At 42.3% G+C, this 26,234-nt stretch overlaps 1 protein-coding gene across 7 annotated transcripts in view; it reads right to left on the bottom strand.

Moving 5' to 3' along the window:
* Positions 1–26,234, bottom strand: part of ADAD1 (adenosine deaminase domain containing 1) — a 437,856-nt gene that overhangs the window by 304,813 nt on the left and 106,809 nt on the right. For all 7 annotated transcript variants that reach the window (XM_073572015.1, XM_073572016.1, XM_073572013.1 and 4 more), the window contains one exon: positions 8,257–8,409. In XM_073572015.1, coding sequence (XP_073428116.1) covers positions 8,257–8,409 — 153 coding nt within the window. The remainder of the gene's footprint in view (positions 1–8,256; positions 8,410–26,234) is intronic.

Raw genomic sequence — 26,234 nt, 5'->3', positions numbered from 1 at the left:
CTAATAGGAGGTATTTGCTAATATTTTTAATACACCTACTACAGTGGGTACAGAAAGAACAGAAAGCATTCAGACTACTTTAAATTTTTGATATTCTACAAAATCCCACACAAAATAATTGTAGGAAAAGGAAGGAATGAGTCAAAAATAAAAAATAATTTATTCACAAATAATAAAACAGACAAGACAAGGAAATTTCCAAAAAAATCACCAAGATCAGGTAGTTACACCAGGGAAATTGTAACATTATAATATAATACTTTGACAACTAATTGCATTTATATCAATAATTATCTATAGAGAATTCTTTGCAAAATCGTATTAAATGCTATATTGTATGTAGAAATAACGAATGACAATGTGTAAATCTGCAAAATCCATGTAAAAAATGACAATAAATATAAACAGTTGCTAAAAAATATTGCAACATATATGCATACAAAAATAGGATACCAAATAATTATGAAATAATGAGTAAATAGCATGCTCAAAGCACCAAAATATCTCCAATTCCATTATGTGCAAAAAAAGAGCAATGAATGTAAATCATTGCTTATTATAAATAATGCAACATGTATGCAGAAAAAAAAAGCTTTATAAATAGCACAGCATATATACATATAAACACCATTACACCATGCATTTATATGTATATATGCTGTGCTATTTATAAAGCATTTTTTTTCTACAATTTTTATATGCACACATGTTGCGTTATTTATAATAAGCAATGATTTACATTCATTGCTCTTTTTTTTGCACATAATGGAATTGGAGATATTTTGGTGCTTTGAGCATGCTATTTACTCATTATCTCATATATAATTATTTGGTATCCTATTTTTGTATGCATATATGTTGCAATATTTTTTAGCAACTGTTTATATTTATTGTGTCATTTTATACATGAATTTGCAGATTTACACATTGTCATTCGTTATTTCTACATACAATATAGCATTTAATACGATTTTGCAAAGAATTCTCTATAGATAATTATTGATATAAATGCAATTAGTTGTCAAAGTATTATATTATAATGTTACAATTTCCCTGGTGTAACTACCTGATCTTGGTGATTTTTTGGAAATTTCCTTGTCTTGTCTATTTTATTGATTGTGAATAAACTTTTATTTTTTATTTTTGACTCATTCCTTCCTTTTCCTACAATTATTTTGTGTGGGATTTTGAAGAATTTCATTGTTGTTAGAGGGTATTCTTATTTTGTGGATTATATGATATGCATACATTTGCTATTCTGTTCTTTAACAGATTGTCCCTTTCTTATAAAATGGACCTGAAAGCCAGGGAAACCACTTGGCTGTCTAAAGCTTCAGATTTATTCAAGCAAGGATTTTCTTCAGGAATGCAGGATTTTACGGTGGAAAACAAGGATCTTTCTATGCAATATAAAAATGCCCTACATAAAAAAACAATTGTGGTGGAATAAGACTACTTTAGATAATTACCTAGGTCAGAATATCGTCCCTAGAGGCTTAAGAGTGCAGGTATATCCTTCATTTGACTTGGAGGATTCTGAATTACAGTAATTCAGAGATGGAAAAAAGCCTCCATTACATGTTCATTAGAATTTATTAGAATCATCAAGAACACAGCAAGTATGAATACTCTAGATACTCAGATTGAGGAGTTGCATAAGAATCTGAGGAAACAATTGGTGGCTGATAAAATGGAGAATTTGATTAAATCTATAGAAAAGGTTATTGACAAATGGGAAAGTGATAAGTGAACTTAAGATTAAGAAGTTCAAAAGAGATTCTATGGATTTTGAAACGGATAAAATTTTTAGATGGCAATTACCAAAAAAACGTAGTGGGGTCACTGGAAATAGATCAAAGAGTGCAAGTCAAGACCAGTCATTATATGCTGAGAGCAGCACTTCCTGCACTGAAACAGAAAATTCTAGTGATTACCATATGCATACAAGGACTAGTAATCGAGAAAAAAGAAAATATCCAGAAATTTTTAATGGAAGGAACAGGCGGAATAATGATAAACTAAAGGTGATAAATCTATCAGATTATGTTTTGAGTGATGTGCAGATCAAATGGTTAGAAAAGGGTTTGACTTTTTCCCCTTCCTCACATTTAGACAAATTTCAATTAAAGACCTTCATTTGTTTGCACGTAAGATCATTTTACAAAAGCTACATTACAGAAATGATGTGGATTTTGTGTTTCCTACTGATGTGGAAAAGGTAGCTTTGAATAATTTGGAGGAGCTAATGGAGGAAAATCAACCTAAGGAAGAAGGCAAGTTTCCAACGCATTTGATTGGAAAAAGTTCTACTTTTCCAAGCTTGAGCACTTGCTCAGCCGTGGAGATCTTCACCAAAGTAGTAAGTGAGGAAGTGGAAAGTTTGCCATCTGTCCCTAGTTGGGTGTCCAATTTAACCCTAGAAGAAAATAAGGCTCTTAGGGAACTGCAGTCATTGAGAAACATAGGTATAAAACAAGCCGATAAGGGTGGTAACACCATCATATGGCCTAGTGACATGTATGGAAGGCAGGCAGCCAAGATTTTGGGTAAAAAAGGATGCTACAAAAAGTTGCATTTTAATCCTCTAACACAGTTTCAACAACAACTGGTAGATATTTTGGAAACAGCGTATCAGGATGGAATTATTCCCAAAAGGTTGGTGGATACAATAAGCAAGCTACAGCCCAGATTGGCCACTTTTTATTTGTTGCCCAAAATCCACAAGGATCCAGTGGATCCTCCAGGGAGACCCATTGTCTCTGGTATGGGTAGTTTGTGTGAAGTGATTTGCACTATAATTGACTACTATCTACAACCATTAGTGCAGACTTTGCCCTCATATATCAAGGACACTGCCATGATGTTGAAGAGGCTTGATTCCATACATATTGAGGAAGGGGCTGTTTTAGTTACTGCTGATGTGGAGGCACTGTACTCCTCTATAAAAAATAAGGATGGGCTCATTACGGTTTCCCATTTTTTATACGAAAGTAATTTGGAGCCTGAATTAAATGAATTAATTTTGTTACTTCTCAAATTTGTCCTAGAGCATAACGTTTTTACGTTTAATAACGAGATATACCTGCAACAACAAGGAACAGCGATGGGGGCTACTTGTGCCCCCTCGTACGCCAATTTGTTTATGGGGTATTGGGGGCGACATATTTTTCCATGATGATAATATTGCAGGTAGTGAGGCGATTCAAGGATGGAGTCGTTACATAGACGATATCCTCTTTATCTGGGAAGGATCTGAAGAAGGCTTACTACTAGTGATGGAGAGACTCAATCAGAATGATAACATTAGGTTGACCTACAATTTTGGAAGGAAAATAGAATTTCTAGATTTGCAAATTGAGGCTTTGGATGATGGGAGAATTATCACGGATGTATATAGGAAAAAGACTGCTACAAATACACTGTTGCATGCCTCATCGGCACATCATAGATCCACTATTAATGGTATCCCTACTGGACAAATTCTTAGGGTAAAGAGAATTTGCACAAGGGAAGAAGACTATGAGAAGCAAGCATCCGACCTTATCCGTAGGTTTGGTGATAGAGGATATAGTAACAGGCAAATAAAGAGAGGATATAAAAAGCCCGAAGGAGTTTCGAGGGAGGAGCTCTTATATGGCAGCGATACTCAAAAATATTGCTGAGAATAGGCAAGTAAGGTTTATCTCTAGGTATAATAAGCAATGGCCTGAATTAGTGGCAATTTTACAAAAGCATTGGAAGATATTACAATTAGACCCTATTTTAAAGAAAATTTTGCCTGACCGTCCTTTAACAGTGTCGAGACGTGGTAGAAATCTAAAAGATTTACTTGTACATAGCCACTATTCTGTGGATCCACCTGTGATAAGTAGATCGGAGTCCAATGGTTTCTTTCCTTGTAATTCATGCAAGGCATGCAGCAACCATTACAAAAGTAGGACATTTGGCAATCATGATGGCTCTAGAATATATCAGATTCGTAAAAAGCTTACTTGCACTTCAAAAGGAGTTGTCTATCACGCACTATGTCCCTGTAATAAAATTTATGTGGGCTTAACTACCAAGGAATTAAGGGTGCGAACTAGGGAACATGTAAGAGATATAGAAAACGCATTAGACATTGAGGATTATAGCAATCTTAAAACTTTGCAAAAGCATTTTAAACAGTTTCACAACAGTGACCCCTCTGGTCTTAGGATTGTGGCCATTGATCAGGTACATTTGGGTTTTAGAGGGGGCAATCTTGCTAAAGTGCTAGCGCAGAGGGAAAGCAAATGGATTTACTGGTTAGGGAGTATGGCACCACAAGGGCTTAATGAAACCTTAGGTTTCAATTCATTTTTGTGAAAAAAAAAACGTTTTTCGGTCCTATTTACATTGTTTCTACCCATTATCTTGTTCTTATCTGTTTTTTTATGTGGATTTTAATTGTCTATTCTTATTTTTATAGCCATTTGAATGTTTAGATGGAATTTCTTTATCTGATGTGATGTGGCGCAAATCTTATTCATGAATAATCAAGAGGAATTTTCAACTTCCATATATGAATATACAGAAGAGGCTTATCCCTTTAAAGGATTTTTTCCCACTCCTGATTTTTTTATTATTTTTTTTTTTTTGAGTAATTTATATGTAATTTGTGTTTATATATGTGTACAATTTATATTTTTTTTTCATACTTCACTTTATATGTGTATATTATTTTGGATAATTAATATATGTATTTTTGTATATATGTATAATTTATACTATTGATTTATATTTATATGCACATTATCTGTAAAGATATATTTATATTAATATGTTCATTATTTTATGTATTTTTCAATTCATGAGGTGATATTTATCTATATTTTATTTATTAGCACGTTTTATTATTTAATTATTCTGTATATATACTTCTAACTTAAGAATCTGTCCTCTATATAATCCTCTGTTGAATCTCAGCGCTTGGTCAGCGCATGTGTTACTCAGAACAGCTCCTTGATTTCCCGTACTGCTCATTAAGGATACGCTATAGCGTCTCAGGCTTGCGTTCCATTAGCGGTAAATGAGAAGTCACTTTTTCATAGAGGAGTGATTTCAGGGAGCAGCACATGCGCACTGATGGACCGGTGATGCCGACATTGAGATCAGCTGATCACGGGGATATTTATGGGTGAGCGCTCACACAACACATTGAGGAAGCCATACGGCGAAACGGCGCTGTCGGGGTAGCCTAGGATCGGAGAGCACTAGGGCATTGATATTCATGTAAGTTTTTGGCTATTTATGATATTTAGCTTTGCAGGATTGTTCATAATATTGGGTTAAGCTGTGGAACTTAATGCCAGCTGGGTTAGAGATTTGCATGAAGTAATTTCAGTATATAGTGGAATTGGAGAGATTTTTTATTGTGCACTAAGCATATTATTTATTTGTTATCTCCAGTTCAATTATTTGTTGTTTCATACCATGATCTCTTTATATGCACTTATGTTGCACTAGGTATAATAAGCAACTTTTAAATCTTGCGTTTATTCATACATACGCTGTGCTATTTATAACGAGCAACTCTGACACTTTTTATATGCACATATGCTGCGCTATTTCTAACAAGCAACTCTGACACCATGCATTTATATGCTGCGCTATTTGTAAAGCATTTTTTGTCATTCTGCAGTCTTTATATGCACACATGTTGCGTTATTTATAACGAGCAACTCTGACATTTTTTATATGCACATATGCTGCGCTATTCATAACAGGCAACTCTGACACCATGCATTTATATATATATATGCTGTGCTATTTATAAAGCATTTTTTTTTCTGCAATTTTTATATGCACACATGTTGCGTTATTTATAATAAGCAATGATTTACATTCATTGCTCTTTTTTGCACATAATGGAATTGGAGATATTTTGGTGCTTTGAGCATGCTATTTAAACATTATCTCATATATAATTATTTGGTATCCTATTTTTGTATGCATACATGTTGAAATATTTTTTAGCAACTGTTTATATTTATTGTGTCATTTTATACATGAATTTTGCAGATTTACACATTGTCATTCGTTATTTCTACATACAATATAGCATTTAATACGATTTTGCAAAGCATTCTCTATAGATAATTATTGATATAAATGCAATTAGTTGTCAAAGTATTATATTATAATGTTACAATTTCCCTGGTGTAACTACCTGATCTTGGTGATTTTTTTGGAAATTTCCTTGTCTTGTCTGTTTTATTATTTGTGAATAAATTATTTTTTATTTTTGACTCATTCCTTCCTTTTCCTACAATTATTTTGTGTGGGATTTTGTAGAATTTCATTGTTGTTGGAAGGTAGTCTTCTTATTTTGTGGCTTATATGATATGCATACTTTAAATTTTTCACTGTTTCATTGCAGTCATTTGGTAAATTCAAAAAAGTTTATTTTTTTCTCATTAATATACACTCTGCTCCCCATTTTGACTGAAAAAAAAGAAATGTAGTTATTTACAAATTTATTAAAAAAGAAAAACTGAAAAATCACATGGTCATAAGTTTTCAGACCCTTTGCTCAGACACTCATATTAAAGTCACATACTGTCCATTTCCTTGTGATCCTCCTTGAGATGGTTCTACTCCTTCACTGGAGTCCAACTATGTTTAATTAAACTGATTGGACTTGATTTGTAAAGGCACACACCTGTCTATATAAGACCTCACAGTGCATGTCAGACCAAATAAGAATAATGAGTTCAAAGGAATTAGCCAAGGAGCTCAGATACAGAATTGTGGCAAGGCACACATCTGTCCAAGGTTACAAAAGAATTTCTGCAGTACTCAAGGTTCCCAAAAGCACAGTAGCCTCCATAATCTTTACATGGAAGAAATTTGGGACCACCGGAAGTTTTCCTAGACCTGGCTGTCCAGCCAAACTGAGCAATCGTGGGAGAAGAGACTTGATGAGAGAGGTAAAGAAGAGCCCCAAGAACCCCAAGATCACTGTGGCTGAGCTCCACAGATGTAGTAGGGACATGGGAGAAAGTTCCACAAAGTCAACTATCAGTGGAGCCCTCCACCAGTCGGGCCTTTATGGCAGAGTGACCCAATGGAAGCCTCTCCTCAGTGCAAGACATATGAAAGCCCGCATAGAGTTTGCTAAAAAACACATGAAGGACTCCAAGACTATGAGAAATAAGATTCTCTGGTCTGATGAGACAAAGATAGAACTTTTTGGTAATAATTCTAAGCGGCATGTGTGGAAAAAAACAGGCACTGCTCATCACCTTCCCAATACAATCCCAACTGAAGCAGGGAGGTGGCAGCATCATGCTATGAGGGTGTTTTTCAGCTGCAGGGACAGGACGACTCGTGACAATTGAAGGAAACATGAATGCAGCTAAGTACAGAGATATCCTGGATGAAAACCTCTACCAGAATGCTCTGGACCTCAGAGTTGGTCGAAGGTTCACGTTCCAACAAGACAATGACCCTAAGCACAAAGCTAAAATAACAAAGGAGTGGCTTCAAAACATCTCTGTGGCCATTCTTAACTGGCCCAGCCAGAGCCCTGACCTAAACCCAATTGAGCATCTCTGTAGAGACCTGAAAATAGCTGTCCATCAACGTTGACCATCCAACCTGACGGAACTGGAGAGGATCTGCAAGGAAGAATGGCAGAGAATCCCCAAATCCAGGTGTGAAAAACTTGCTGCATCATTCCCAAGACGACTCATGGCTGTACTCGCTCAAAAGGGCGCCTCTACTCAATGCTGCGAAAAGGGTCTGAATACTTATGACCATGTGATATTTCAGTTTTATTTTAATAAATTTGCAAAGATATCTAAATTTCTGTTTTTTTTCAGTCAAGATGGGGTGTAGAGTGTACATTAGTGAGAAAAAAAAAAGAACTTTTTGGAATTTACCAAATGGCTGCAATAAAACAAAGTAAAAAATTTAAAAGGGTCTCAATACTTTCCGTACCCACCGTATATCATAATATTAAAGGATCTTGGTGTTGGGGATATCCATTAAATCGTGCTTTGACACTATTAAAAGCATCATGTGTTAGTACAGTACAAAGTTTTTTTGTCCACCACGACCATTTAACAGTATTTATGTGTGGGCATAAAAAAATAACCATAGAGAGAAGGAAAATACCCTCAGCAGAGTGACCTAAAATATCCACAACTGCATTAAATGTGAATATAAGAAAATTGACTAAAAACAGTTTAATTGAATACTAGTAGGCCCAAAATATTTATTGGACGGAATTACCATATGATTCAGAATCTTCAAACAGAAGAAGTTCATCCAAAGCCAACTTTGCAGCATTTGCTTTTGCTTCTTTTTTGTTCTGTCCCATTCCAGTTTTGTACTGAATTCCATCAACAATGGCACAGAATGCAAAATAAGCCCCAAAGACATTTCCTCGAGACAAAAAAATGAAGAAAACATTACTTAACATGTAGGTCAAAAATAGGATATATGACAAGACTGCAACAAAGCACCAAAAATATATTTGAAGATATAATCAGGCCAAAGCATCTGATTTGAAGGCCATTGTGGTGACACATTTCATTTGTTTTTGGGTATGTCTGATTATAATGCATCCTTATATCTCTTCACTATTAATTTTATTTTTGTGCATTACATCTAACTCTTAGGCTAAGTGCCCACGTTGCAGAAATGCTTCGGATATGTCCGCATTTCCGCAACTCCCAGCCGCAGGTAAAAAGCATGCGGCATTCGCATGTGTTTTTCCGCAATTCACAAGTGTTTTGAAAGCGTTTTTAGCTTACAGAACGCTAGCGCTTTTCCAAGCATCGCTTGGAAAAATGACTTGACAGGTTGGTCACACTTGTCAAGCATAGCGCTTGACAAGTGTGACCAACTTTTCACTATTGATGCTGCCTATGTAGCATCAATATTAAAAGATGGAATGTTAAAAAAAAAAAAAAAAAATAGATATAGGGATATACTAACCCTCTGTCTGCCCCCCGGAGTGCTCCCGCCTCTCAGCCACGATGCCAGCATCTTCTGTTCCCAGGGATGCCTTGTGACAGTGACCTCTGATGACGTAGCAGCACACGAGACCGCTATTTCATCAGAGGTCATTCGCGCAATGCATCTCTGGGAACGGAAGATGCTGGAAGTGTGGCTGAGAGGCGGGAAGGCTCCGGGGACCGACAGAGGGTAAGTATATCCCTATTTTTTATTTTGATTCTATTTTTTACAGGAATATGGTACCCAGGGCTTGGAGAAGAGTCTCCTCTCCGCCAGACACTGGGTACCATCCGCACATGAAGCGCTCACTTTACGCATGGTGGGCATAACCACATGCGTAAACTGAGCGCTTCAATGCAATCCTAAGATTCCGCAGAAATAATAGACATGCTGCGGATTTTACCGCTATGCGATTCCGCAGCGGTAAAATCCACAGCATGGGCACAGCAACTGCGGAATCCCATACGATTGCATGGGGATGCGTTTTATTAGCGTTTAAGCGTTTCCGCTGCAGCAAAAACACGGCAGAAACGCATAAAAAACGCAACGTGGGCACACAGCCTTACAAATGCATTTGTGCATATACCTATGTACCCATACATACCTGCTATCACTCCTTGGTAGTATTCTGCCATCTGGTGGCTACCCTTTGTATTTTTACTTTTGTTTTATTTTTTTCTTATCGATTTCTCTGTCTTATACACATTTCCTTGCTTGCATTGTTTTTACTATTAACTTATTGTTGTGTAGCTGTTTATCATAAAATATTTATTGCATATAAATACAGTATATTTGTTTAACTTCTGATTAAATTGGAGTAATACATTATATTTTTAAAAATATACTGTATTTTTCCAATTACAATACACACCCCAAATTTTGAGAATAGTTTTTTGTTTTTTTTAAATAAAATGGTGGTGTTTCTTATAATCCATGCGTCTTATTGCTTACCGAGGATGGTGGCTGCGGTGAAGTGGGGTCCCACGGTCGCTGCTGGAGGAGGCAGGAGTGGGGTGATGCTGCAGGCCGGGATGAGGGGGTGTTCCGATGTGCAGCGCGGTGCTGCGGGGGTGTCGGGTGGTGCTGCCAACACTTTGTGAAAGGCCAGAGCCCCCAAAGCTCCATGGTTTCCTGTGCAGTGGACTCCGGGAAAATGGCCGCCAGGAGCGGGGCATGCGCAAATGGAGATTTCAGCACTAAGATCTCAGCGCTGACACCCGCAGCAGCACCGGGTACTCGCAGCACCGCCGGACACCCCCTGATCCCAGCCTGCAGTCTTGCATCAACGGTATTGGTAAGGTACATATGCATTATAAGACACATTTGGGGTTGGAAAAAGTGTGTCTTATAATCCGAGAAATACGGTACATTCCACACACATACAACCATTTGTTTTCCATTAAAAGAATAGGAAAGACATTAGCACCAATACTAAAACTCTGCACTCAAAAACAGAACTTGTTGACACACTCTCTTTAATTTTAAATTATAAATTTGGTACCTGAGCAAGGATCTTAGGGGATGTAATTATTTATTCACATATGCTTGCCTATACAGCTAACGTTATGAATGAGATATTTATAAAGAAAGCTCTTGAAACAAACAAAAACTCAGGAGAGAATATTAAATGCATTCTTTTTTTTTTCAACAGACATCTGAAGTTTGCAAGAAGGAATAGTGGTGGAAAGTAATTATTTTTAAATATCTACAATTTCACTGCAATATAAGGTGGGAGATGTTAAAAGAATAAAACTTACGGTGCATTTTCTACAGTAGTACTGCCAATTCATCATGCTTAGTGGAGAAAAATTTCCAAACACAAACTGGGTATACCATACACACTCATGTATAAGCCGAGATTTCATTACATTTTTTTGTGCTGAAAACGCCCCCTCGGCTTATACACGAGTCAATTGTCCAGAACGCCAGCGGGGGAGGGGGAGCGGCGGATCACAGGAGGCAGGAGTCGGCGGCTGTAACTGTGCCTGCTGCTAAAGAATAAATATTTCTCTTATAGCAGCGCACAGTAACAGCCGCCGGCTTCCAGAAGACCTCCTACTCACCCAGCAGCATGCCCTCACCCGGAACCATGGCGATGCTGCGAAGACGCCGAGGCAACCGAGACGATGCGAGGGCACGCTGCTGGGTGAGGACAGGGACTGGGGGAGCCTGGCACACAACGACAGGGGGAGCCTGGCACACAACGACAGGGGGAGCCTGGCACACAACGACAGGGGGAGCCTGGCACACAACGACAGGGGGAGCCTGGCACACAACGACAGGGGGAGCCTGGCACACAACAACAGGGATAAGGGGACAATGCATACCCAGCTTATACTCTAGTCCATAAGCTTACCCAGTTTTCCGTGGAAAAATTAGGTGCCTCAGCTTATACAGTCACATACCCCAAACCATTAGCTTTCATTGTTCTAAGGACATGGCCAGTACTTTTGAATCTGACACAAATATTAATTTTCACAAAGTCTGCTGCTTCAATTTTAATAGTAGCAATTTGCATTAACTCTAGATTGTTATGAATAGAGACCTGATGAAGTGTAGACCATAAAAAGTTATTCTTTGCCATGAAAATTAAATTAACCCCTTAGCGACAGAGCCAGTTTGCAGCTTAATGACCAGGCCAATTTTTACAATTCTGACCACTGTCCCTTTATGAGGCTATAACTCTGGAACGCTTTAATAGATCCCGCTGATTCTAAGATTGTTTTTTCGTGACATATTGTACTTCATGTTTGTGGTAAAATTTCTTCGATAAGTCTTGTGTTTATTTATGAAAAAAATGGAAATATGGCGAAAATTTTGAAAATTTTGCAATTTTAAAACTTTAAATTTTTATGCCCTTAAATCAGAGAGATGTGTCACACAAATTTCTTAATAAATAACATTTCCCACATGTCTACTTTACATCAGCACAATTTTGGAAGCAAAATTTTTTTTCGTTAGGAACTTATAAGGGTTAAAAGTTGACCAGCGATTTCTCATTTTTACAACAAAATTTACAAAACCATTTTTTTTTTTAGGGACCACAAAATATTTAAAGTCATTTTGAGGGGTGTACATGACAGAAAATACCCAAAAGTGGCACCATTCTAAACACTAGACCCCTCAAGGTGCTCAAAACCACATTCAAGAAGTTTATTAACCCTTTAAGTGCTTCACAGGAACTAAAGCAATGTGGAAGGAAAAAATTAACATTTAACTTTTTTTTTGCAAAAAATTTACTTCAGAACCAATTTTTTTTTATTTTCACAAGTGTTAAAAGAGAAAATCAACCACAAAATTTGTTGTACAATTTCTCCTGAATACGCCGATACACTATATGTGGGGGTAAACCACTTTTTCAGCACACGGCAGAGCTCGCAAGGGATGGAGCGCCGTTTGACTTTTTAAACGCAGAATTGGCTGGAATTGAGATCGGATGCCATGTTGCGTTCGGAGAGCCCTTAATGTGCCTAAACAGTGGAAAACTCCAACAAGTGACCCCATTTTGGAAACTAGACCCATTAAGGAACTTATCTAGATGTGTGGTGAGCACTTTGAACCTCCAAGGGCTTCACAGAAGTTTATGACGTAGAGCCGTGAAAATAAGAAATCTATTTTTTTCCACAAAAATGATCTTTTCGCCCCCAAATTTTTATTTTTTACAAGGGTAACAGGAGAAATCATACCCGCACAGTTGTTATGCGATTTGTCCTGAGTACGCCGATACCCCATATGTGGGGGGGAACCACTGTTTGGGCGCATGGGAGAGCTCGGAAGGGAAGGAGTTCCATTTTGAAATGCAGACTTTGATGGCATGGTCTGCGGGCATCATGTTGCGCTTGCAGAGCCCCCGATGGGCCTAAACAGTGGAAACCCCCAACAAGTGACCCCATTTTGGAAATTAGACCCCCCTAAGGAACTTATCTAGATGTGTGGTGAGCACTTTGAACCCCCAAGCGCTTCACAAAAATTTATAAACGCAGAGCCGTGAAAATAAAAAGTCTTTTTTATTGCCACAAAAGTGATTTTTTTAGACCCCAATTTTTAGACCCCCAAAGTTGGTAAATAGTGGAAACCCCTCAATTCTTGCTCCAACCCTAACCCCAACACACCCCTAACCCTAATCCCAACCCTAACCCTAATCCTAACCCTAATCCTAGTTCGCCCTAACCCTAATTCTAACCCTAGCCATGACCCGAGCCCTAACCCTAGCCCAGCCCTAGCACAACCCTAATCCTAGCCCAACCCTAACCCTAGCCTAACCCTAGCCCAACCCTAACCCTAGCCCAACCCTAACCCTAACGGAAAACCGAAAAAAAAAAATATTTTCTTTATTTCATTATATTGGCCTATATAAGGGAGAGATAAATGGGGGGGTTATGTACTATTTTTTTTATTTTGATCACTATGATCGTTTATCATAGTGATCAAAATAATGAATGGAATCTGCCAGCCGGAGCCGGCAGATTCACGGCGGGCGCACTGCGCATGCGCCCGCCATTTTCAAGATGGCGGCGCCCATCGGAGGATGCCGGCGGGACGTGGGACCACCGGGAGGGGACGGAGGGCCACGGAGAGGTACCGGGGGGGGGGGAATCGGGGACCCTATTTCTCTTTCCTCTGATGTGCGATCACATCAGAGGAGAGAGAAATTAAATGTAAAATTGCGGCTTTTTTTTTTGCGGTCACCGTTATAGGGTAAATAACGGCGATCGCAAAAGCGGGGGTCGGTAAAAACCGACCGATTCATGTTCTCTTGGAGAAAATCCGACACTGGGGGTCGCTATTCACTTAAATCACAGCGCCGTGAATTAACGGCGCTGTGGTTTTAGTACCCTTAACTACCGCCGTTAAAAGGCGTATCGGCGGTCGTTAAGGGGTTAAACCAAAAAAAAAAAAAAAAACAACACCATGGCATCTGAATTTCAGCCCTGTCACAAAATGACATGCATACATCATTTTAGCGATCTCATTAACTCAGGAGAAATTGTGAACAAACACAATTCTGCTACTATCATGCTGAATGAATTATAAGAGCAGACTCCTACCTTTAATCCCTTAACCCTTAATGACCCAGCCTATTTTGACCTTAATGACCTGGCCATTTTTTGCAATTCTGACCAGTGTCCCTTTATGAAGTAATAACTCAGGAACGCTTCAACAGATCCTAGCGATGACACAGACATGTCAGTGTTCGTGGGCCTGCAAAAACGCTGAACACGTGCACACAGAGAACAGTTCACACTGTCCTTTGTGCTCAAGGACTGCCGCCGGGATGAAGCGCTACTGTAAGCCGCTGTTCCCCTGCGGCTGGTGCTGATCGCAGCTGTCATTCTGCTCTCCTGCTCTGCCGGCAATAGCTAGCAGGAGAGCAGAATGAATAAAAACCCGACGTGGTGTCCCCCTCAGTTTGTGAACCAACCAGACAAAACTTACAGCTGAGAGCTGCACGGCAGGGCCCGGAAGGGAAGGAGCGCCATTTGACTTTTTGAATGGAAAAGTCTTAGTTACTCACCGGTTAACGGTATTTTTCGGATTCCATGACAGCACCACCTGAGAGAGGGGATCCGCCCTTCTTAGGAACAGGAAAACCTACAGATACAAAAGGGCGGCACCTCTCCCACGCATCAGTTGGATTACAGAGTATAAAAAGAGGACCTCCAAGGTTAATGCATAATTATATGTACAACAATATCAACACTTAAATCTTTATCACCCGTGGATATGTACAAAGGGAAGACGTGCACACCCAAATTAACTAAGGGAAGGGAATCTATGGGTGCTGTCATGGACTCCGAAAAATACCGTTAACCGGTGAGTAACTAAGACTTTATTCGGTCGTCCATGACAGCACCACCTGAGAGAATTACAGAGAGTAATCACTACTTTAGGGGGGGGGGGGACTACAGCCTGCAGAACCCTGATACCGAAGGAAAGGTCTGCAGAGGCACCCAAGTCTAGTCTATAATGACTATAAAAAGTGCTCGGAGAGGACCAAGTGGCCGCCTTACAAATCTGGTCGATGGAGACTTCCGACCTCTCGGCCCACGAGGTTGCCACGGCTCTGGTGGAATGCGCCTTCAATTTCTCCGGAGCTACTCTACCTTTTGAGGCATAAGCTAACGAGATTGCTTCTCTAATCCACCTGGCTAGAGTACTTTTGGACACCCTAAGACCTTTCCCAAGGCCTTGGTAGGAGACAAAGAGAGCATTGTCTTTCTTCCATGGATCGGTAGCTGCTAGATACTCCAAGAGGCATCTCCTAACATCTAAAGTGTGTAGCTTCTCCTCTTTCTCATTAGTTGGTTTAGGGAGGAAGGATGGAAGGACTATTTCCTGCGACCTATGAAAGCTGGAGGCTACTTTTGGTAAATACGCTGGGTCGGGTCTAAGTATTACCCTATCCTCCTTTACCTGAAGAAAAGGTGGGCGCCTAGACAATGCCTGAATGTCGCTTACCCTGCGGGCTGACGTTATGGCTATTAGGAAAGCTATTTTGAGGGACAGGCTCCTAATAGAGGCCGACGAGATGGGTTCAAATGGCGCTTCTGTCATAGCTGTGAGGACTAGGTTCAAATCCCATGGCGTGAGTCTATTCTTTACTATTGGTCTGGATCTACTCGCTGCTTTGATAAATCTTTTGACCCAATAATTAGCCGCGATGTTGCAGCTAAAGAGGGCCCCTAAGGCGGATACCTGTACTTTAAGGGTACTGGTGGATAGACCCAAGTCCAGCCCTTTTTGTAAAAATTCAAAGATCTGGCCTATGGGGACGGAATCACCAGTATTTACATTTGAGCTTTCGAGGAACCTTTCCCAAATTCTGACGTAAATCTTAGTTGTTACTACTTTCCTACTTTTTAGTAGAGTGTCAATTAGGTCTGGAGAGAAGCCTTTACTTTCTAGCAGTGACCGCTCAAATTCCACGCCGTGAGATGTAGGCCAGCCACCTGAGGGTGGAAGACCGGGCCCTGGGACAGAAGGTCCGGGATGTCCGGGAGAACCCAAGGATCGTCTACCGACATGATCCTGAGGTTCGAAAACCATGCTCTTCTGGGCCAGAACGGGGCGATGACTATGACCCTTGCTCTGTCTTTCCTGATCTTCCTCAGCACTAGAGGAAGTAGAGATAGGGGAGGAAAGGCGTAGGCTAGCCTGAAGTCCCATTTTATCAGAAGCGCATCTACTGCCAGAGGAGTCTCCCTGGGGTTTAGGGAGCAAAACTGTGTCGTTTTCGAGTTCTCCTTGGTGGCGAATAGATCCACCTCTGGCTGACCCCATCTCTGGACAATCTGAACGAAAACGGAGGTGTTTAAGGCCCACTCTCCTTGTTTTAACAGATTGCGGCTTAGGAAATCTGCCGCGATGTTCTCTTTCCCTCTTATGTGAAGAGCCGTGAGAGATAAAAAATGACGCTCTGCTAGCTGAACAACTGTCCTGCCACCTTCATCAGAGTTCTGGATCGAGTTCCGCCTTGGTGGTTGATATAGGCCACGGCCACTCGATTGTCCGATAGAACTCGTACGTGATGGCCCTGTAGATACATAAGGAGCTCTTTAGCTGCGAGTACTACCGCTGTTAATTCTTTCAAATTAGAAGACATTTGTATCTGATCTCGTTCCCATAGGCCCTGGACCAGAATTTCCTCCATATGTGCCCCCCAACCGGAAGGACTTGCATCCGTGGTGACCACGCGGGTAATGTTATACTCCCAAGGGACCCCTCTAGACAAGTTATTTCTTTCTAGCCACCATTCCAGGGACTCTATTGTGTTTCTAGATAAGGTCAGTCGACCTTCTAAGTTACCCCCAAGAATCCTCTGATACCATAAAACTTCGCCCTGTAGAGTTCTCGTATGAACTTGGGCCCACTGGACTGCGGGAATGCAGGATGAGAGGGAACCCAACAGGGACATGGCTTTCCTGAGGGACATGGAGGGGTTGTTGGAGGCGTTCAGGACCCGGTCATGCAGGTGCAGCAGCTTTTCTGGGGGCAGGCGGCATTCCTGCTTTTTTGAATCTAGGGTTAGGCCTAGAAATTGTTGAATTTTTAATGGCTGCAAACGGGATTTTTTGATATTAAGTAGCCATCCCAACCGCTCTAGAGCCGCCGTTGTTTTCTGTAACTGTTCTAAACACTGTTCGGCTGAACTGCCTATTATAAGGAGGTCATCTAAATAGGGGACGACTAGAATGTTTAGCTCGCGCAGATGGGCCATCACTTCTGCCATCACCTTGGTGAATACTCGAGGCGCAACCGCCACCCCGAAGGGTAGGGCCGCGTACTGGAAGTGCTGGATTGACCCATCCAACTGAACCGCCAGTCTAAGGAAAGATTGGTGTGCTAGACCTATGGGTATATGATAGTAAGCGTCTTTCAGATCTAGGACCACCATGAAGCAGTTTTGAAACAGCATCTTTATTGCGGTGTTGATTGTTTCCATTTTAAATGGACGTACAACCAGGAATTTATTGATGGCTTTGAGGTTAAATATAGCCCTAAATGAGTCGTCCGGTTTACGGACCAAGAACAGGGGGGAATAGAAGCCTTTCCCCCTCTCTTCCTCTGGAACTCTCATCAGGACTTTTTTGTCCAGCAGCTCGAGGACCTCGGTCTCCAGGGCAGCTTGTTCTAGCGGGGAAGATTTGAGTGGAGTTACCTTGAACCGATCTTGGGGAACGCAGGCGAACTCTAGGTGCAGTCCTGTAGCTATCACCTCCAGTATCCAACTACTATTCGAGATTTTGGCCCAGGACGGGTAGAAGGCAGATAATCTTCCTCCTACCGGAGCCACTAGTCATTGGGGCGGCTTCTTATTATCCCGTGATGGACCTTCTTGGCGCCCCCCTCCTCCATACATGAAGCCCGTACCTCTGGTTTTTTTGTTGTCCCATCTGTTCTGATCTCTGGCCTGTCTCCTGGGGGAATACCCTTTCCTAGAAAAGGGACATCTCCAGGATGTATTCGGCAGACTCGGAAATTTCTTTTTCTCATCCCCGGCCTTCTCTAACAGTTCGTCTAGGACGGGGCCGAACAAGTATTCACCCTCACAGGGGATAGAACAGAGACGGGACCTGGCTTGGATATCTCCCGGCCAGCATTTTAACCAGAGGGCTCTTCGGGCCGAATTAGACAAGCTTGCAGACCTAGCCGCCATTCTTACTGAGTCCGCCGAGGCATCTGCCAGAAAGGCAGCAGCATTCTGGATAATTGGTAGAGACTTACGGATGGAGGCTCGCGAGGTTCCATCCTTTAGCTGAGAGTCCAATTGATCCAGCCAGACCATCATGGATCTGGCTGCGCACGTGGCTGCTATTGCTGGCCTTAGGGCGCCTGCTGACATCTCCCATGTGCCCTTTAAAAAGGAATCTGCCTTTTTATCTAGGGGGTCTTTAAGGGAGGCCATATCGTCGAAGGGTATAGATGACTTTTTTGAGGCTTTAGCTACCGCTGCATCCAGCTTGGGGGCCTTATCCCATCGACTTACTATTGGGTCCTCAAAGGGGTATCTACGTTTGAAAGCGGGCGGCATAGAACCCCTTTTTTCCGTTTTTTCCACTCCCTGTCAATCAGGCTCTGGACTTTTTCGTTTAGTGGAAAAGTCCTTTGTTTTCTGGGGTCTAGACCCCCGAACATAATGTCCTGAGCAGACAGTTCTTTCTTTTTTTCTTCTACCCCCATGGTTGACCTTATGGTTTTAATTAATTTATCCATTTGGTCCAAGGGAAAGCAGAACCGGCTGGAATCCTCTTCGGAAGAAGAAGAGGAGGCCGAGGACTCTGAGGAGATATCTTCCTTCCTAGGGCCGACTGAAGACTCTGTGCCTGAAACACTAGCTCGTCTTCTTTTAGAAGAACCTTCTTTTGATAGGGCTTTTATTTCAGTCCTGATTAATTGCCTCAGGTCTGTAGCGAAGCTTGGAGCTTCTTCCGCTACCTGTATAAATAGGAAAGAGTGTAAGAGTCTGATACTCCACTCACGTTCTACCTCTCATCTCCGTCCCTACCGTCTGTCTCACGCAAGACTGACACAATCTCTTGGGGTGGCCATCTGGTAAGGGGCAACTACAGAGGGCACATTCCTTGTGCTTCTGCTTCCCTGTGGCCTTCTTCCCCTGAGAATCAAACACATAAGGGGACACTGCATCAGGGTAAATTCTTGCAAATCTCTTACCCTTGCAGATGAGGACAGGTACCGGATCATGGGGGGCTGCGGGAGGATCCTTTGACCTAGAGGAACTGCTGTGGCTCCGTCCACTTGAACGTCCCTCCTTCCTCTTAGGTTGGTCACTGGGGCGCTTTGCCACGGGCTGCACCTCCTGTGGGTCCATGGGGGCTTCTGTTGTGTCCATCGCTGGGCCTCCAGAAGCACCTCCGCAGCGATGCCATCTGCCTTAAGAAGGCTCCCCCTCCGGATTAGCAGGACTCTGTCCGGTGTTCGGGCCCCCCATTGGACCGCTCCCCGCGATCCTCCCCCTCCCCTTCAGGTGCCCGGCCCCCTCAGGCGGCGGGCGCGCATCGGCGCGCGTTCACCACAACCGGAAGTCGCCGGCATCCGACTTCCGGTTTCGGCGCTAGGCCCCGCCCCCTCCGCCGCGTCACTTCCCCGCGCGACAGAGGCCGCAGGGACGCACGGCAAGGGGCTAGAACTGCGCCACCGGCTCGGAACCGCCGCTCCCTCTGTGGAACACCGCCGGCGGCGCCCGCCCGAACGGACCGCACCCCCGGGGGAAGGAGACACAGGGGGACCCGCTTACCTCACCGGCCCGTGGAGAAGGCGACCGCCGGACCCTGTCTCCGCCTGCTCCTACCACTGCCGTGGAAATCCTACCCGGACCCACCGTGGCGCATCCAGGGCCCCCAGCGAGACCGAGGTAGGAGAACCCCCCGCTACCTGAGTCGGTCCGCTGGCCTGGGATTCGGTTATCCATGACGGACGATCTGTAGGGAGTTCTGTCCTTGTTAGGAACAGGAAACCAACTGATGCGTGGGAGAGGTGCCGCCCTTTTTGTATCTGTAGGTTTTCCTGTTCCTAAGAAGGGCGGATCCCCTCTCTCAGGTGGTGCCGTCATGGACGACCGAATAAATTAGCACCAATCGTTAGCGGACACCATATCGCGTATGGAGAGCCCGTGTGCCGTGCCTAAACATTGGAGCATGCTTTTTGGAAGTGCATTGAGCAGCAGGGTGGTTTGCTGGTAAAAGGGATTAAAAAAAAACTCTTTAAATCTTTTGCCTGAAAGAGTGTGAACGAGCCGAGTGTGACCTGAGCGTAAGTGCGAACTGTGCTAAGTGTGTGACTTGTGATTCAGTGAAGAGGTATTTGTAAAAGCTTTAACAAATACCTGTGTGAATTGGTGTGCATTGCTGAATTGTGGGTTGCTGAGTGCTTTTCTACTTGTCAAATTTTGGGGGGGCTTGTTTAACCTATATTTTCTCTCTACAGGGTTAATCTCTAATTTTACTATATGTTTTTAAGGGTTAACTATATTGCATTTAAGGCTGTGTGCCCACGTAGTGTTTAAGCGTTTCTGCAGCGCTTTAAGACAAGCGATTCTGCTGCAGAAACGCTTAAGAAAAGCATACAATTGATTTTTAATGAAAAATGCACATGTTGTGCCAATGGTGCGTTTTTAACCGCTGTGGAAACGCTTAGCGGTTAAAAACGCAGCATGTTCATTAATTTTGCGGAATCGCATGCGATTCCGCACACCAATTACATTGGCAAAAATGCTTAGGAAAACGCATGCTAAAACGCTTGACAAACGCTTACAAAAGTAAAAAAAACTCATGCGTTTTCCCGGAAGCAGGGTGTGCGATTCTGCTCAGGTTTATTCTGCTTCAGAAGCGCTATGTGGGCACATAGCCTAAATCTTGAAGTGTAACTATATTCACAAGAGGTTAATTAAGGGTGGAGGTTCATAATTAAGGGTTTATAAGGGGCAGCTGGTTGGGGCTCAACTCCTTTTGGAAGTTCATTGAGCAGCTGGGTGGTTTGCTGGTAAAAGAAAAAAAACTCTTGAATCTTCCGCCTGAGCGAGTGTGAACGAGCTGAGTGTGACCTGAGTGTAAGTGCGAACTGTGGTAAGTGTGTGACTTGTGATTCAGTGACTTTGGATTCAGGGAGTTTCCAAGGGAGGTATTACTGAATTACTGCTATATTTTATTAACCCCTTAAGCCCCAAGGGTGGTTTGCACGTTCATGACCGGGCCAATTTTTACAATTCTGACCACTGTCCCTTTATGAGGTTATAACTCTGAAACACTTCCATGGATCCCGGTGATTCTGACATTCTTTTCTCGTGACATATTGTACTTCATGTTAGTGGTAAAATTTCATTCAAATAACTTGCGTTTGTGAAAAAAACGGAAATTTGGCGAAAATTTTGAAAATTTCGCAATTTTCCAACTTTGAATTTTTATGCCCTTAAATCACAGAGATATGGCACACAAAATAGTTAATAAGTAACATTTTCCACATGCTTACTTTACAGCTGCACAATTTTGGAACCAAAATTTTTTTTTTGTTAGGAAGTTATAAGGGTTAAAAGTTGACCGGCGATTTCTCATTTTTGCAACACCATTTTTTTTTTTTTTTTTAAATCAGATATTTATTTGAACATTTTCCAACAAAACAGGTTTAGCAACCCTGGGGAACGCAGTCCCCTTACCCCACCCCCCTCCCCCCTGAATTGTCCCGTCTTAACAAAAATAAACATATTATATAGCGTCACTGTAACGTCTCCTTGAATAACAGTAAGTAGAGATACAGGAGAGGGTCCAGATGTGCTACATATAGACAAGACTTCTCTTTAATTTAGTAAAGGTACACTCAAATGAGACCTAATCGGAATCTCTGTAACTCTCTGGATGCAAGGCCCGAGCTGTCTATCCATGATGCCCAAATCTTTTCAAATTTTCCGATACAGCCTCTCTCTTCAAGTAAATTGCTTTTTCCATGTTAATCACCCAAGTCACCGTACTAATATATTCCGGAATGGAGGGCGTCTGATCATCCAACCAGTGCTGTGCTATCAACTTTCTAAACATATATAACATTCTAGCCACCGCTATTTTGCCATACTCATCTGTCGTTAGATCTTCAACATACCCCAATACACATACCATAGGTGAGCAGTCCAGCCCCCCCCCCCGAATAAACTTTGTTAATGATATCAACTACTTCTTCCCATAGACGATCCAGCTTGGGGCAAGACCACATCATATGAATAAGATCCGCAGACTGAGTCTTACATCTATTGCACATAGGGTTGTCTCTGAGTCCAATCTCATGCAAAAATTTTGGAGCTCTGTTATGAATGGGTCACCGAGGAGAAAAAAGCAAAACAAGCTAAGTCACAGAAAACCAGAGAAGTTGGCAACTATGCAGATTGCAGATCCCTGATCTTACCACACAACTAGCAGTAGCCGTGTAGCGTGCCTACGATGTTCCTAGACGCCTCATCATGGCCGGAGGACTAAATAAGCCTAAAGCAAGAAAAGGGAAAACTAACTGCCCCAGAGCAGACCCCAAAGTAATAGATAGCCCCCACACATGTATTGACGGTGAAACAAGATGAAGGCACAAACACAGGCAGGAAAATAGGCTGAGCAAATGATGGGGCCCAAACTAACTAGACAGGAAAGGAAAGACACTGGTGCAACCTGCAAAAAACCCTACAAAAATCATGTCCAACACTTCTGATAGCAAAATTAACCCTGAAGTCACTAGACTTCTCCCACTATATCAGCACTCTGAAATATTCTGAGACAGAGCAAACAAAAAGAGACCGAACTAGCAAGGGACAAAAAGCCAATTGGCAAAATACTGATAAAGAGTGGAAGTTCAGCACAGCCCCCAGCCGGGGCTGGCTGACCACACAAAAAACTTGAACAGACCAACAAAATCAAGTGTGAACATTAGCAGAAAAACTTCGCTTTAGATGACTGGAACAGAGCTGAAAACCAAGAGCTGACAAGCCAGAAGGAATCACCAGCAACTGAATAGGGCGTCGGCTGTCTCAAATCCAATCTGAGAATCCTGAGGTCCAATCGTCATCCTCATTCCCAGGTGGCAGACCTCCACCGATGAAACCAGCCTCACCACCAGAGGGAGTCCGGAAGGGGAACTCAACTGGTGAACCAGAGAATGAACTCACAACAGAGTTCTGTATTTTTGGTGCAACAGTAGTATCTGTGAATAACGATGGGATTCACTCAGGGACAAGTCCGGTACCCTCTCCAAAATTTCCAACCACTGATCGTCTTCAATAAAACCTATTGCCCCCTCCCATTTTCCCTTGGACTTCGACGGAGACTTTGAAAGCAGCAAATCCAGTACCATACAATAGATTATCGAAATCAGACCCCCTGACCCTTCAACCCCGGCTATTCTATCTATAACCCTATTTTGTGGGATCCCCTGCTCCAGCTGCCCACCCCTCTGCTCGCCATGCGTGGCGTAGTTGTAAATATCTATAAAACTCCTGCTTGGGTAGATCAAACTCCCTATGTAGCTGTACAAATTCCTTCAGCTCCCCGTTCTCCTCTAATATCTGAGCAAATACTCGAATTCCCCTTCTCTCCCACATACTGAATCCTTGTAATTTATGTAAATTTGGGAGCCATGGAGTAGTCCAAATCAAAGTAAATCGTGAAACACTTTGTATATTCTGCAGAAGTCTTACCTTCCATCACAATTTATGCAACAGCAATAGTGTTGGTATAATCGTGCCTCCAGAGCTCCATATAGGTCCCCTAATTCCAGGAATTGCTGCAATAATATTTTTTGTATCCCCCACCTCCCGGATCATTCCACCCTCTAATATGCTGCAATTGAGCTGCTATAAAATATGCCCAGGGATTTGGCGCTGCCAGCACCCCCTCCCCTTTTCCTCTCTGCAGTTCTTCCAATTTAATTCGTGGTGGCTTTTTCCCCCAGATCAATTCCCTCAACAAACTGTTAATTTTGTAGAAGTACCTTTGTGGTATCCACACTGGGGAGTTATGTAAAATATACAATAATTGTGGCATCCAAATCATCTTAAGTAAATTCGTTCGTCCTACCACTGACAGCGGTAATTTTACCCATATGTTTAACTTCGATTGAAACTTTTCTAGGACCGGAATAAGATTTAATTTCTCACACTCTCCCACCTTCCCTGTTACATTAATACCAAGATACCTGAACTCCGAGACCAGTCGCAGACCTGATGCTATATAAATGTGTTCATTATCTTTGTTCCCATCAACTGACAACAGCGTCGACTTATTCCAGTTAATCGTCAGTCCCGAGTAGCTACCAAAATCACCAATAACGTCCATCGCCACCTTTAAGGACGACGAGGCCTCTGCCAGAAATAGTAATGTGTCGTCCGCGTACAAGGTTAATTTTTCCTCAGTTTGTCCCCTCCTGAACGCCTGTATGTCCGTGTGGGCTCTAATGAGTATGGCAAGAGACTCTATGGCCAAAGCGAACAGCAGCGGGGACAGAGGGCACCCCTGTCTCGTGCCTCGATGTAACTCAAAGGGAGCTGACAAACCGTCATTCACTCTCATTCTAGCCGACGGCGTGTCGTACAACATCTTAACCCATGAGATAAAGGTTATGCCCAGTCCAAATTTACTCATAACTTCCCACAAAGACTCCCATTCTATTGAGTCGAAAGCCTTGGCCGCATCCAATGAACATATGACCCTATCGCCCGGATTAACCACTGGTAGCTGCAGGTTAAGGAACAATCGTCTGATGTTTGTTGCAGTAGACCTCGCAGGCATAAATCCCGATTGGTCCCTGTGTATCACCTTTGTTATTACCTTACTAAGTCTAGGAGCAAGAACCTTTGCAATAATTTTAATGTCAGTGGTCAGCAGTGAAATCGGCAGATAAGAATCTGGTAGCAGGGGATCTTTTCCCGGTTTCGGAATTACAACTATCACCTCCTCCTTCAGAGACCTTGGTAATGTTCCCTCCTCTGAAGCTCTCTCAAGACTAGTCAACAGCTGTGTAGCAAGACACCCCCAAATTTCTTATAGACCTCCAGGGGCAGACCATCCAAACCCGGTGATTTATTATTGGCCATTGACTCCACCGCCAATTGTAATTCCTCCAAAGTAATAGGTCCATTTAGGTAGGCCCGATCTACCTCCGAAAGAGTAGGGATTGGTATTGTATCTACGTATGCTTTAATCTGCTCCTTAGTACAGGCCAGTTTAGTGTTATATAAATCTTTATAGAAATCTGCGAAGACTGACAGGATTTCAGATGGACTATTAACAATTGTACCTGTTGTATCTTTAATAGCGCCAACAAACGCCGTTTTCCTCTGCGCCTTTGCTATAAGAGCCAGCAAGTGTCCTGCTTTCTCCCCTTCTTCAAAAAACCGTTGTCTAGCAAATAATCTCTTATTGTTGGCCTTTTCCAGAACGTGGGTATTATAAGCCGTCTGTGGCCCCTTCCATTCCCGCAGGTCCTCCTCCGCTCCCATCAGGACAAACTGCCTTTCTGTAGTACTCACTCTATCCCTAAGGAAAACCCCAAACTGCTCAGTTTTATTTTTGGCTCTGTTTATAGCTTGTATTAGATTTCCCCTTAAGCAGGCCTTCATAGAATACCAAAGAACACTTTGCGTAACTAAACCCTCATTCTCCTCAAAGAACCTATTCAGGGAGATCCCAATTGACTCCAAATCAATAACTGAAGCCAGAAAGCATTCATAGACCACATAGTGACATTTAACGGAAGTCTAACAGAGCAATTAATAGTAATTACTAGCGGGGAATGATCAGATAAAAGTCTAGGTAAGTACTCCACTTTTTCTACTGCCGCAAGGATGCTTTCCGTGCCCAGAGCCATATCAAGTCGCGATAATGTGTTATGTGATTTAGAACAACAAGAAAACTGCCTCTCTCTGGGGTTCTTATGACACCATACATCCAATAACGACATTTCCTGTATAAGTACCCCAAATTTCGACTGATGAGAATCCGCCGTCGCTGTCCCTGGTCTAAGTTTGTCCCAAAATGGGTGTATAATGTTATTAAAATCCTCTACACATATTACTGGCACATTCGGCATCTTATCCACAAATGCTGCTATCATCTCCAGCACTTTAGTTCAAATGGTTCACTTTATCAGTTCAAATGGTATAGAGTTATGAACTAGAACACTTACTCCTCTAGCATAACTGGAGAAAACAGAAAGAAAGCTAGACCCTACCCACGCCCTATTTATCAGTCCCGTTTTCCCTT

The sequence above is a fragment of the Dendrobates tinctorius genome, unplaced genomic scaffold (genome assembly GCF_039654945.1).
Source record: "Dendrobates tinctorius isolate UK_male_01 unplaced genomic scaffold, ASM3965494v1 ptg000030l, whole genome shotgun sequence".
Taxonomy (NCBI): domain Eukaryota; kingdom Metazoa; phylum Chordata; class Amphibia; order Anura; family Dendrobatidae; genus Dendrobates; species Dendrobates tinctorius.
This window is presented reverse-complemented; position numbering and strand designations above follow the sequence as displayed.